Below are 14,004 nucleotides of genomic sequence, written 5' to 3' on the forward strand. Positions count from 1 at the left end.
TGAACTTTTTTTGGATCTTTTTTGGTCCCCCCCTTTTTTTTTTTTTCTGGGACTGTCTGATTAACCCCAATTTATTGATGGTTCACCTTTACTGATCGGACCCCTGGGGGTCCCCCCCTTCCATTGAAATGTGTAATGCCTTTCGGCCAGAGCGGAACTTTTTGCCGCTCCTCCTGTTGTAGTCTTGAGGGTTCTTTATTTTCCCTCAGGATGCCACCAGGACCCCATCCCACTGCAGGGATGCCTTCTTACCGTTCCCTGTTCTGTTTAGGGAATCGGAGCAGGTGCTGGCCGCCCAGCCCTGCTGACACGCAGTCCAGGATAACTTCTTTCCTGGACTTGTTCTCTCCTCACCCTCTTCTCTCCCCCCCCCCTTTCTGGCTTTCCCTCCTTTTCTTTGCCCCCACCTCCCTTCCTCCTCAGGTACCTCCAAGGGGAGCTCCCCATCTGTCTTCCAAGTGGCCCCGGCACCGATCCCGCCTGTCGTCTCCAACGACCTCTTCTTTGCCGGATCAGGTGAGACCTTTAAGCCTTTCTTTGCTCCTCCACCCCCATGTCCATGGCTGACGATCCCCCCACACTCCAATCCCTCAAGATAGCGACACACAACACGCAGGGTCTGAATTCCCCAACGAAGAGACGCAAAGCCTTCCATAACTATCACTCGAGAAAAAATGACATTATTCTACTACAGGAGACCCACTTCCCGAAAAGCTTTAACCCTACCTTCCTACATCGTAATTACCCTATCTTTTTTCTTGCTAACGCTGAGGATAAGAAGCGAGGAGTGGCCATCCTCATCTTTAAACACATCCCTTTCACCCTCTCCAAGATAGTCAGAGATGGTGAGGGGAGATTCCTTCTAGTCAAGGGCCATGTAAATGGGACTTTGTTTACCTTCATCTCATATTATGCACCTAACAAGGGCCAGACTCGCTTCTTCTCCTCGATGTTAACCTCCCTCTCTGCTCATATAGAAGGTAAAGTGGTCTTAGGGGGCGATGTTGCCTTCGACCTCCTTTCTGACAAATCATCCCTCCACAAAACCCTCCTTAAAAGGCCACCCAAACAGAGCCTCACTATCGCACGACTTCTCCACTCAATGGGCATGATTGATGCCTGGAGGGAGCTTCACCCTACAACTAGGGACTACACACACTTTTCTGCACCTCATAACACATATGCCCGCATTGACCATATCTTCCTGCACTCTTCGGACATCCCACTGGCCTCTCAGGCTACCATACAAGAGGTCCCCTGGTCTGATCAATCCCTAGTTTCTATCACGCTTTCAGGTCTTTTGAATAAAGCTAGCACCCCTCAATGGCGCCTTGGGGACTCTCTCCTCTCTAATGCGGCCCACTGCACTATGCTTGAGCACGAACTGAAGGATTACTTCCGCCACAATGACACTGCTGATATCTCTCCTAGTACTTTATGGGAGGCTCATAGGGCGGTCATGAGGGGTAAAATCATACAACTTTCTTCACGCCTAAAGCGAGAGAAACAGGTTGACATCGTAAAACTTGAGAAAGAATTTCGCTCCATTAGCCAAGCCCACAAAGCTAACCCTTCCCCCCTTCACTAGCACGCCTGGATGCAGCTAGGCTTGCACTTAATACGGCTCTCACCTCTAACGCGGAACAACACCTACGCTGGGTAAGGGGTAGATTCTACCTTAATTCTGATAAATTCAGTCCCCATCTTGCGGCTAAACTCTCCCCAAAATACGGGCTCTACCAAAAATCAGATCCCTGTCTGGCACTCTGACCCAAAATCCCAAACAAATTTTAGAGGCCTTCCACAAATTCTATTCCGACCTCTACTCGGGCTCTAACCCAGGTAGCAACCAAACGATCGACTCGTTCCTCGACAGCATTCCCCTCCCCAAAATCTCTGATGCCCACTGATCACTCATGGATGCCCCTTTTTCTGAGGAGGAGGTTAGTGAGGTCATCAAGTCCCTAAAAAAGAACTCTGCCCCTGGCCCTGATGGATTTTCCAATTGTTACTATAAATCCTTCTCGGAAGTCCTCTCCCCCTTTCTGACCCGATTCTTTAACTCCCTTGACCAAAAATCACCTATCGACACAGCTTCCAATCTTGCATACAGCTCTGTCATACCTAAATCCGGCAAGGACCAGAGTCTAGTAAGCAACTATAGACCCATTTCCTTAATCAACAATGACCTCAAAATAATGACAAAAATTCTTTCTAACAGATTGGGCTCCTTTATAGGGTCCTATGTCCACAAAGACCAGGTAGGCTTTATCCCGGGGAGACAGGGCCTGGACCAGATAAGGAGAGCTGTAGACATCATATCTGTGCTTCAGGCTCGGTGGGACGGGAATCCCCCACAGGGGGGCTTCCTCCTCTCGCTTGACTTACAGAAAGCCTTTAATCTATTACTTGGCCTTTTTTGTTTCGCACCCTTGAGAATTGGGGATTCGGTTCTCATTTCACGACCCTCCTGGGGACCCTATATTCGCAACCCAGGGCTCAAGTCAGACTACAGGGACACCTCTCTGACCCGTTCCCGATCTCTAAAGGCACCAGACAGGGTTGTCCCCTATCTCCCCTTCTCTTTGCCATAGGCGTCGAATCGCTTGCGATCGCCATTAGGAATCACCCAGACATCCATGGAGTTCAATACGGCCAATCCGTACATAAGTGTGCATTATTTGCTGATGATGTCCTCCTTTTTGTTACCGCCCCCCTTATATCTACTCCCAATATCCTCCAACTCCTTCTTCTATTCGGGCAGGCCTCAGGTTTACAGGTTAACATGTCCAAATCCTTAGCCATCAATATCTCCTCCCCCCAAGCTATGGTTGACCAGCTCACAGAACACTTCCCCTTCTCCTGGAGCACATCCTCCATTCCCTACCTAGGAGTTCACCTTACTCCCAAATTTGACCAACTCTACAAACATAATTATCCCCCCATGTTTAAGAAGCTCAAGACGGATTTAGATCAATGGTCGCTCCACAAACTATCATGGATCGGTAGGGTGAACACGGTTAAAATGACCCTTCTCCCTAGGATTCTTTACCTATTCCGCTCGCTCCCAATTCTTGTTCCCCAATCCCACATCCAAAACCTTCAATTGTCCATTAACCGATTTATTTGGGGCAACTCCAACCATAGACTCCCCAAAAACACTCTCTTCCGACCCAGACGGAAAGGAGGCTTGGGCTTACCTAACCTCCGTTGGTACTACCACGCTGCTCACTTAAACCAAATCTCCACTATTTACTCGAGAGGCCCCAAACCAGACTGGATTGAAATGGAGAGACAGGCAATCCCCAACTTCACCATTGACTTTCTTCTATGGCGCCCCCCGAAATGCACACCCCCGATCATGTCCCCTACCCTCTCACATTCCTTTGCAATTTGTGACACCCTCCATAAGCTAAATAGTGTTATTTCCAGCTGGCACCCCCTAGCCCACATATTTAATAATCCCGCCTTCCCCCCGGTTTAAATATTAAAGCTTTTCAATGGTGGCTGGACAAAGGCCTCTACAGGATTGGGCACTTTTTTAACATGAATGGCCCCATCACTTTAAAGCAATGCACCTCCCAACTTGCCATGCCCCCCATGGAGCAGTTCCGATTTCACCAGATAGCTCACTTCTTACACACTCTTCTGCCCACCAATTCAGATCGCCTCGGGGTTACTCCCTATGAACAGTGGTGTGTGTCGGCCATGGACATGAAGGGGGGAATCTCCCTGATCTACTCAGCTCTGTCCACCCCCTTGGAGAAAACAAGTTATATGCAGAGCTGGGAACGAGACCTCGACCTGGAATGGGACATGGACACTTGGCACTCCTATTTTGCGAGGGCCTTTCGCAGGGATCCTTAATGTCTCTCTCATTGAAGCAGACGTTAAGGTCCTCACTAGGTGGTATTTGGTCCCGACCCGCTTGGCTAAGTTCTACCCTTAAACCTCACCTCTATGCTTTCGAGGCTGTGGCCACTTGGGCTCCCTTCTCCATATCCTATGGGAGTGTCTTTGGGTCAGAAGCTACTGGAACAAGATCTTCTCCTTGATCCGCAAGGTCACTGACGTTGCGGCCCCCCAAATTCCAACTATAGCACTCCTGAACCAGCCAATTCCTAAAATCTCTAAATACCAACAATGTTTGATCCGCTACATACTCATAAGTGCCAAGATGACCATAGCCCGGTCTTGGAAGTCCCCAAGGGTCTCGCTCCCGGCAGGTAAACAAAAAATCTCCTGGATTATGTTCCAAGAAAAGACCTCTAGTCTCATCATTGCTAAATCTAAAAAATTCAAAAAAATCTGGGAACCTTGAGCTCGCTATGTAGGGGTACTCCTCTAGACCTAGAACTGAACGTAATCTCGACAACTAGCACCACAGCGAGATCCCCGTCTTCCCCAGGGAGCTCCCCTTGACATAGGTACCTCCCCCTTCCCCCCCTTCCTCTTCTGTCCCCTCTACTTCTGTCTTGGCTTTCTCCCCCTCTTTACTCCGCCCCTCCCCTCAAAATCTTTCGTCGGGAGGAGGTGGATATATGGCACAAGATCAGAGCCTAGCCTGAGCAAGGGTACTCGCTCCTACCTATTTGCCTGCCATGGCACTGCTATCTTCATGCCCGTAGGGACAATCCCACTCTCCCCCCCCTTTTTTTGGGGTCCAGAGTTGGACCGCATTAATATCTATGTTAATGTTCTCTTAGTTTGTATTGTTTACGCTCTTCCTTTCGAGTTGCCCAATGTCAGGTTTGATGCACACTGTAATCCTAGGGGGATGGGGGTTCGGGGGGCTTTTGAGCTCCAGGCACAGTCTGAGCCCATTTGGGGTGTCTGGAAGCCGGGCTCCCCGAAGAAACTTGGATATTCCTCCTATTACTAAACTGCACCCCTTCCCCCCTCTCCTTGACTTTTCCTTAAGTAGCGGAATCCCATGTGCATCATTCTCTCACCCCTAGTTTATACGAGCCCTGCACCCATAACCTTTAACCTCATGGATATTGTTCGCAGGTGCTACCCTCCCCCTTTGTACTGTTTCTTACTCCTTAAAATGTGCCTTACTACTGACTCTCCTGCGTGAGAGCAGTCTGTTCCATGTATAATTTTTGTTTCAATAAATACCTTTTAAAACGAAAAAAAAAAAAAAAAAAAAAAAGAGCCTTGCAGCCCAGCAGCAGACAAATGCAATTTTGCAGCAGAGTCTGGAAGCTCAGCAACAAGCCCAGCAGCAATCTGAAGCCCGCTTCATAGACCTGTTGCAGAAGCAAGAGCAGAGTTTTCAACAGCAAATAGAGACATTAATACAGCAACGTCCGCAGACCAATGAGGCAAGTGGTTACACTAATACCGCATCCTTTGGTGTGAGCCGTTTATTGACAAAAATGAATGGAGAGGATGTTCCGGAAGTGTTTTTGACCACATTTGAAAGGACTGCTGAAAGGGAAAAGTGGCCTAAGGAGCAGTGGGCTGGACTGGTGGCCCCTCTGTTAACTGGGGAATCGCAGAAAGCTTATTATGACCTAGAGCCTGACCAAGCAAAAGACTATGTGGTGCTAAAAACAGAAATATTGGCACGGCTGGGTGTCACCCTGGCCGACCGGGCTCAGCGTGTGCATAATTGGACTTTTCAGGTTGGAAAACCCCCCAGGTCTCAAATGTATGATCTCATTCACCTGAGCAGGAAGTGGCTGCAGCCAGAGACTTTGACCGCACCAAACATTGTGGAACGTGTTGTTATGGATCGTTTCCTGAGAGCTCTTCCTACTGCCATCCAAAAATGGGTAAGCCATGGAGACCCAGAAAATGCAAGAAAATGCAGATAAACTTGTGGATCTGGTTGAGAGGTGCTTGGCTACAGAGAACCTGACCACCTCTTCCAAGGACTCACGGACTTTCCACCCTAAGACCAGATCATCCCCAGTGGCGGGTAAGATGACTCCAAGGGGTGAGGGTGGAGAGAGTGAGAGGGTGGGAGTTCTACCTAAGGTCTGGCGGGAGCATCCCGGGAAACCCAGGCTGCAAGAGGCAGCGAAAAAGATTATTTGCTACCGCTGCCGGCAAGAGGGACATATTGCAGCCAATTGCCCAGTTGTGGATGAGCCTATGCAATGTGACTTTATAAGGGAGAGACGTCAGTCGCTGTTTGCGACAGTTGCATGCACTGCCATTCGGGGACCTGATAAACATTTATGTAAAATGTGTATTAATGGTAGAAATGTTGATGTGTTGCTGGATTCAGGTAGCCTGGTAACATTGATAAAAGCTGAATTAGTTACTACAGAGGTCTCTGGGAAGAACAAGGTGGCTGTTATTTGTGTGCATGGGGACACCCGAGAGTATCCTGTAACTTCAGTGTTTTTTGAGACCCCCAAAGGTAACCTCTCTCATCAGGTGGGGTTAGTGTCTCACTTACCACATGATGCTATTGTGGGAAGGGATTTTCCAAAGTTCTGGGAACTCTGGGATTGTCCTGAGCCCCCCAATGGGCCCCTATAGACCAGGAAGATGACCAGAATTCCTCTGGGAGTGGTGAGGACTCTCCTGAAATTCCCTTGTCGGTATTGGCGGGGGAAACTCGAGAAACTGGGGAGGAGCCAACATCCTCAGATGAAAACATGCCTGTGGAGTTTTCGGATCTTGAGGTTCACAGGGAAAATTTTGCCACAGAACAGTTAAAAAGACCCTACCCTAATAAAGGCACGGGAAAATGTGGTGAAAATAGATGGCGAGTTAGTGAACCCAGATAAGACTTGCACTTACCCGTACTTCACTATGGAAAGGGACCTGCTGTATCGAGTGGCTCAAAGGGCAGAAGAAACCATTGACCAACTTGTGGTGCCCAAACCTTACAGGAAGTTGGTGTTAGAATTGGCCCATGAGCACATTCTGGGAGGTCATTTGGGGACCGAGAAAACCAGAGAGAGGTTATTGCAGAGATTCTATTGGCCTGGGGTCATGAAGGAAACAGAAAATTATTGTTCCTCCTGCCCTGTGTGTCAGAAGTCGGCACCTTGATCTCACCAAAGGGTATTGGCAAATTCCCCTGGCCGAGTCGGCCAAGGAGAAAACTGCGTTTGTAACCCCAGATGGGGCATTCCAATATAAGAGAATACCGTTTGGGTTACAGAATGCACCGGCAACATTCCAGCGGAAAATGGATAAGATTCTGAGGCCCCATCAGAAATATGCTGCAGCTTACCTGGATGATGTGATTATCCATAGCACAGACTGGGTCTCACATTTGCCAAAAGTACAAGCAGTCCTAGACTCTACCCGGGAAGCTGGGTTTACGGCCAATCCAAAGAAGTGTACCATTGGACAGGAGGAGGCCAAATATCTTGGGTACACTATTGGGAGGGGGGTGATAAAACCCCAAGTCAATAAAGTCGAGGCCATACAGAGTTGGCCACGTCCCAACAGCAAGAAACAGGTACGAGCCTTTCTGGGAATCGCTGGCTATTATCGACGATTCATTCCCCATTTTGCTTCTCAGGCTGTGCCCCTCACCAACCTGACAAAAGGGAAAGAGTCTGTCATGGTTAAATGGTCCCCAGAGGCTGAAGAAGCATTTCAGTCCTTAAAAACAGCCTTATGTAGCCAGTCAGTGTTGTACTCACCAGACTTCTCTAAGGACTTCATAGTACAAACTGATGCATCAGACGTCGGGTTAGGAGCAGTGTTATCCCAGGTCTGGAACGGGGAAGAGCACCCAGTCATTTACCTCAGCAGGAAGTTGAAGTCCCATGAGGTAAATTACGCCACGATTGAGAAGGAATGTTTAGCAGTGAAGTGGGCTCTAGATTCCCTTCGGTACTATCTGCTAGGTAGGTACTTTGACCTGGTGACTGATTACGCTCCTTTAAAGTGGATGGCTCAAAACAAGGAGACCAATAGAAGGGTAAATAGGTGGTTCCTGGCCCTACAGGAATTTAACTTTACAGTTAAGCATCGCCCTGGTGTTAAAATGAGGAATGTGGATGCTTTGTCTCGGATACATGCGTGTCTGACTGCTTGTGTTACAACCCCAAGGTTGAAACAAGAGGGGGGGGTATGTGACAGCAGGCAGGTAAAATCACCTGGTTGTATCCAGGATGGAAAATATGTATGCCCTAGATTCAGGCTTTATGCGGACTAGTACAATTAGAAGGGAGTACTGGGAGTCCTATAGGGGAAGAGTTAATGAGCCCAGCTGAAGTAAGTGGGCTCATTAAGACCTCTACAAAAAACCCCAGCATGCTTAGGGAGATGCTCCATCCTGGAACCAGTTTTGTGTTTGTATAGACTGGGGAGTGTGACACCTGTTCTGTGCGGTGAGTTAACACCTGTGTGGCAAACCTCTACAACAGAGACAGAGACAGGGACTGGTGCAGCACAAGGCTGCACTCAGTTGTTAGACAGGGAATCTATGTGTGTAATTAGAGGTCAGGCTGACCAGGATTTATTTTCATGTTTTTGTTTCATTTTTTGGCTGTTATGTTTTTCACTGCATGTAGCATAAATAAACCGCACCTTTTGTTGTTTCCACCTACAACGCTGTCTGCTGTGCCTGATTTTTTTTGTGTTGTGAACCCATCCAGGGGGTCACACACATCCGCTGCCGAGCTAACCCCTCACAATACATACAGATAGACTCCATAGTATCCACTGCATACAGTTTAGTTATATCTCACTGCAGGCCGTTCCTGGTGTACTCAATCTAATATACTTAAGGAGGTGTACACAGTGCCTTGCACCCCTAGTGCAGTTGCTACTACTTTTTTGGTGGTGTATACCATGCATACAGTGCACCCATAGTTGATATTGGACTTCTGGTGGTTTACACAATACAGTGCACCCATAGTTGATATTGGACTTCTGGTGGTGTACACAATACAGTACATCCATAGTTGATATTACACTTCTGTTGGTGTACACAGTACCGTGCACCCATAGTGCAGTTGCTACTACTTTTCTGGTGGTGTATACAGTACACAATACATACAGTGCACTCATAGTTGCTATTGGACTTCTGGTGGAGTACACAATACAGTACACCCACAGTTGTTATTACACTTCTGTTGGTATACACAGTACCGTGCACCCATAGTGCAGTTGCTGCTATTCTGGTGGTGTACACAGTACACAATACAGTGCAGTGTGGTGTTGCAACAGTTGCAAAACAAAATCTCCATCATGTCCAAAAGGCCACCATGGAGAGGCAGATGCTCATAGGCCACTAAAAGAGAGCAAGCCTGCTCTGTGTCTACATTCCACAGTGCTGGTTATGGACATGGTGCATCTTCTGCAGATGGCCATGGGGCACGCTTGTCCTTTTTTTCTGCTGCTGGGACAGGGGCAGAAAAATTGGGCCTTTGGTGGTGGTGGTGCCACAGCACTGTAACCCCTCACAGATACTCTTGTTTGGCGCAGGAATGGGCTCTTCTGTGAAATATTAGATCAGAAATTCTAATTACATGCCCCTGTTAAACAGGGACAGAAAAATTGGGCCTTAGGCAGTGGTGGTGGTACCCTAAACCAAAAATATTGTTGGAAGCTAGCATCATCAACATTGAGGAGGAATAGGATAGTCACTCAGCATAGGCAGTCTTCAAGGGATCCCACATCCATAGAAAATCAATCAGTTACATCAGCATCAGGTGCTTGATAGCTGCTGCTGATCCAAGACTGATTCATTTTTATGAATGTGAGCCTATCAGGGGAGTCTGTGAACAGGCGCACTCTATGATCTGTTACAAACCCTCCAGCAGCACTGAATGTGCATTCAGAAAGAATGCTGGATGCAGGACAGGCCAGTACTCAATTGCATATTGAGCAAGTTCTGGCCAGTGGTCCATCCTCAAGACCCAGTAACCCAGTCTCTGTTGGAAAGGTCTCCAAGTCTGCTCTTGTCCCTAGATATCCCTGCACCGTGTAATGCAGACACTGGCGATGGTTGCTTGAACCAATCAGACCTTAGCGCTGAGGACTCAAAAATTGTCTAAAGGCATCGGTCAGCCGGCCACCTTCTCCACTGTTCTTCCTGACTGAACTAAGCTGTCATGGTTATGCAGTAATGTTTGTCTGTCAGCTCACCTCTCCTCCATGTGTTCACGTTTAGAGGCTAGCCACTCTTACCAGGCTACTTAAATAATCTCTCCTCAAAGCATGGCTCCACCCCCGTCCCTATCAGGGAATTCAATATTAACCTGTGCACTGCAAGAATGCCTTGCTGATCAACCATTGTGTGTTTAGCTTCCGTGTGCATCTTGCTGTGTCTTCTACGTCTGATTCCAGTTACCAATTTTGGCTTGTTCTCGACTATCGATGCCTGTTGTGACCCTGACCTTTGGCGTGTTCTATGTTTATCCTTGTCTGCTAGTCACCCCGACCTTTGGCTTATTCCCCTACTATCTCTGTCCTCCTGTAGCCTACTGTGGGCGTGAGCTGGAAGCCCCAGGGGGTAGCAACCTGGATCCAGTCCATCCTCACCACTAGAGGCTCTGGTAAACACCTGCTGGCTCTTAGGCCGCGTACACACGCGGGGACTGTTTGCCGAAACTAAGTTCGTCAAACAGTCCGCTCAAACTTTTGAATGTAGGAACTTGCCCACACACGGCACTTTTTTTGAGCGGACTTAGTTCGTCATACTAAGTCCGCGCAACTTTTGAAAGCCCACACACGAGGCAACAGTCCGCTCATTTCGAGCGCGTGTGAAGGTAGGCGGGGCCCGCGACGGAGACGTCGCGGGCTCCGCCGCCTGGAATGGACTTAAAGGGGAACCCCAACGCCGAAAAAAATCGGCGTGGGGGTCCCCCCAAAGTCCACAACAGACCCTTGTCCGAGCACGCTACCCGGCCGGCCAGGAAAGGGGGGCGAGCGAGCGCGCCCCCCCCTTCTGAGCCGTACCAGGCCGCGTGCCCTCAACATGGGGGGTGCCTTGGGGAAGGGGGGCCGCGCGGCCCCCCCACCCCAAAGCACCTTGTCCCCATGTTGATGAGGACAAGGGCCTCTTCCCGACAACCCTGGCCGTTGGTTGTCGGGGTCTGCGGATACCGGCCCCCCACCCTATGTGAATGAGTATGGGGTACAATGTACCCCTACCCATTCACCTGTAAAATAAAAGTACCCAAAAAAAACACAACACACGAGATAAAATATTTTTGAGGCTCTTTTTGAGGCCACCGCCTCAAAAAGAGCTATAAGAAGGCGCGGTGGCCCGGCAGAAGAACCGCAGGCGGCGACAGAAGAACAGAAGGCGGCGGCGACAGAAGACCGGGCCACCGCCTGCAAAAGAGCTATAAGAAGGCGCGGTGGCCCGGCAGAAGAACCAAAGAGGGGGACAAGACCCCCGAAGACGGAAGACCCCCGGAGCTGTGCAATAAAATATTTTATCTCGTGTGTTGTGTTTTTTTTTGGGTACTTTTATTTTACAGGTGAATGGGTAGGGGTACATTGTACCCCATACTCATTCACATAGGGTGGGGGGCCGGTATCCGGGGGCCCCCTTATTAAAGGGGGCTCCCGGATTCCGATAAGCCCCCCGCCCGCAGACCCCGACAACCAACGGCCAGGGTTGTCGGGAAGAGGCCCTTGTCCTCATCAACATGGGGACAAGGTGCTTTGGGGTGGGGGGGCCGCGCGGCCCCCCCTTCCCCAAGGCACCCCCCATGTTGAGGGCACGCGGCCTGGTACGGCTAAGGAGGGGGGGCGCGCTCGCTCGCCCCCCTTTCCTGGCCGGCCGAGTAGCGTGCTCGGACAAGGGTCTGTTGTGGACTTTGGGGGGACCCCCACGCCGATTTTTTTCAGCGTTGGGGTTCCCCTTTAAGTCCATACCAGGCGGCGGGGCCCGCGACGTCTCCTTTGCGGGCCCCGCCTACCTTCACACGCGCTTGAAATGAGCAGACTTTCCTCCGAGCGGGAACAGTTTGCTCATTTCGAAAGTAGCCTACACACGGGCGGACTGTTCGCTCAAACCAAGTTTCAGCGGACAGTTTTTCGGAATTTCCGAAAAACTTTGTTCGTCAAACTGTCCGCTGAAACTGTCCGCTGAAAGCCCACACACGGGCGGACTGTCCGCTGAAACACTGTTCAGCGGACAAAGTTGAGCGAACAGTCCGCCCGTGTGTACGCGGCCTTAGACTCTGCGCCCAGGGGAATCTTAGCAACGTCACTTCCACCCATAGCTCTTAAAAGAGACATTTTTTTTTCATATAACTTTTTTTTTTTTAAATGCATTTTAGTTCAAATATGAGATCTGGGGTCTTTTTGACCCCAGATCTCATATTTAAGAGCTGTCATGATTTTTTCTATTACAAGGGATGTTTACATTCCTTGTAATAGAAATAAAAGTGACACTTTTTTTTTTTTTTTTTTTTAAAGAACAGTGTAAAAAATAAAAGGTAAAATAAATAATAATAAAAAAAAAAAATCGACGAGCTCATGAAGCGAACACATACATGAGTAGCGCCCGCATATGAAAATGGTGTTCAAACCACACATGTGACGTATCACCGCAAAGTAAAATATTGCAATGACCGCCATTTTATTCTCTAGGGTGTTAGAAATAAAAATGTATAATGTTTGGGGGTTCCAAGTATTTTTCTAGTAATAAAACTTGTTTTTAACCTGTAAATAACAAATCTCAGAAAAAGGCTTGGTCCTTAAGTGGTTAATGCAGGGTCCACCTATCTGGAACATAAAAATATTGGAAAATATAAAAAGTACTGGAAGATTTTTTTTTTTTTTTAATAATACAAATGGCATCATTTTCAGACATGATTGACCTTGATTTTTGGGAGACATTAAATCTCTCAATGTTTCTAGTGGTGACACAGGAAGTTGCAGACTTTAGATGGTGGTGTAGTGTTCTGAATGTACGTGATTAACAAAAATGACTGAATAATAATATTTATTCTATATGTAATAGCTCACATTCACGTGTTGCTTTAAAGAAATGTTTTGCACAGTTCAGTTATTCATCAAACAATTTACATATTTTGATGGCAATAAAAGATGGTGCATTTCTTACCGAGCCGTTGATGTAAATATTCCAGTTCTTTGTCGTACAATGATGACATCCCCATGTCGGTAATGTTGATTCTCCCTCTGGTTATAGTGTGATACAGGATGGAGAATGTGCATTGCTGGACTTTATCCTTGAACTGCTGGAATCCAACATTAGATATGTTGTATGGTCTGATGTCCTCCACCAGATCACTGAAAATGTCAGATCTGAGTAGGGACACCAGCCAGGAGTAATCTTCCTGGTCCGATCTGGAGAAGATCCCGATCTTCAGTTTGGGCTTCAAATAAATAAATAAATACATAAATGAAGGTGTACAGTAAAACCTCGGATTGTGAGCATAATTTGTTACAGAAACATGCTTGTAATCCAAAGCACTTGTATATCAAAGCAAATTTTCCAATAAGAAATAATGGAAACTCAGATGATTTGTTCCACAACCATTTTTTCATAGGTCCTTCAGTTTATAGTCCATATAAAAAGATTATAGCAATGTCACCAGGTTCTGTAACCATAGAATGTGCATCCATAAACTGGCCACCTCCACAAACGGAAGCCTTCACAAGGGGATTAGAAGCAAAATCCAGCAGGAACTACAGAGTATAAAAGAGAAGAGAGGCACCTCTAAGTGTAGAAATATGGTTACATTTAATGAAGGTACAACATTTAGCAACTCACATGGTTGATGATTAAAAGAGGCACATCTAAGCCCTTGTACACACGGTCGGATATTCTGATGGAAAATGTCCGATCGGACTGTGTTGTCGGATAATCTGACAGTGTGTGGGCTCCATCGGACTGTTTCCAACGGAATATCCGACGGACCAAGTTTTAGAGCTGGGCTATAAAAATTTTCCAACAACATGATCCGATCTGACTTTGTCTGATCCTTTGTAGAGAATTCCGATCGGACAAAGTGCCACACACGCTCAGGTCAAATTCCTAGACCAAAGCTATTGGCTACTAGCCTGAAGGTAGTCCCGTCGTAACTGAATTATGCCATC

General features: G+C 47.8%; 2 protein-coding genes across 2 annotated transcripts in view; one reads left to right on the forward strand and one right to left on the reverse strand.

Annotated features, from left to right (window-relative positions):
- Positions 1-14,004, forward strand: part of LOC143923384 (uncharacterized) — a 931,140-nt gene that overhangs the window by 376,595 nt on the left and 540,541 nt on the right. The window lies entirely within an intron of this gene.
- The window catches only part of LOC143925169 (uncharacterized), a 278,795-nt gene that overhangs the window by 139,806 nt on the left and 124,985 nt on the right, over positions 1-14,004 (reverse strand). Inside the window, exon 5 of the mRNA XM_077449782.1 lies at positions 13,007-13,280. Coding sequence (XP_077305908.1) covers positions 13,007-13,280 — 274 coding nt within the window. The remainder of the gene's footprint in view (positions 1-13,006; positions 13,281-14,004) is intronic.

Source organism: Lithobates pipiens, unplaced genomic scaffold, assembly GCF_037356315.1.
Source record: "Lithobates pipiens isolate NorthernLeopardFrog02 unplaced genomic scaffold, aLitPip1_a1.2 Scaffold_22, whole genome shotgun sequence".
NCBI classification, from domain to species: Eukaryota; Metazoa; Chordata; class Amphibia; order Anura; family Ranidae; genus Lithobates; species Lithobates pipiens.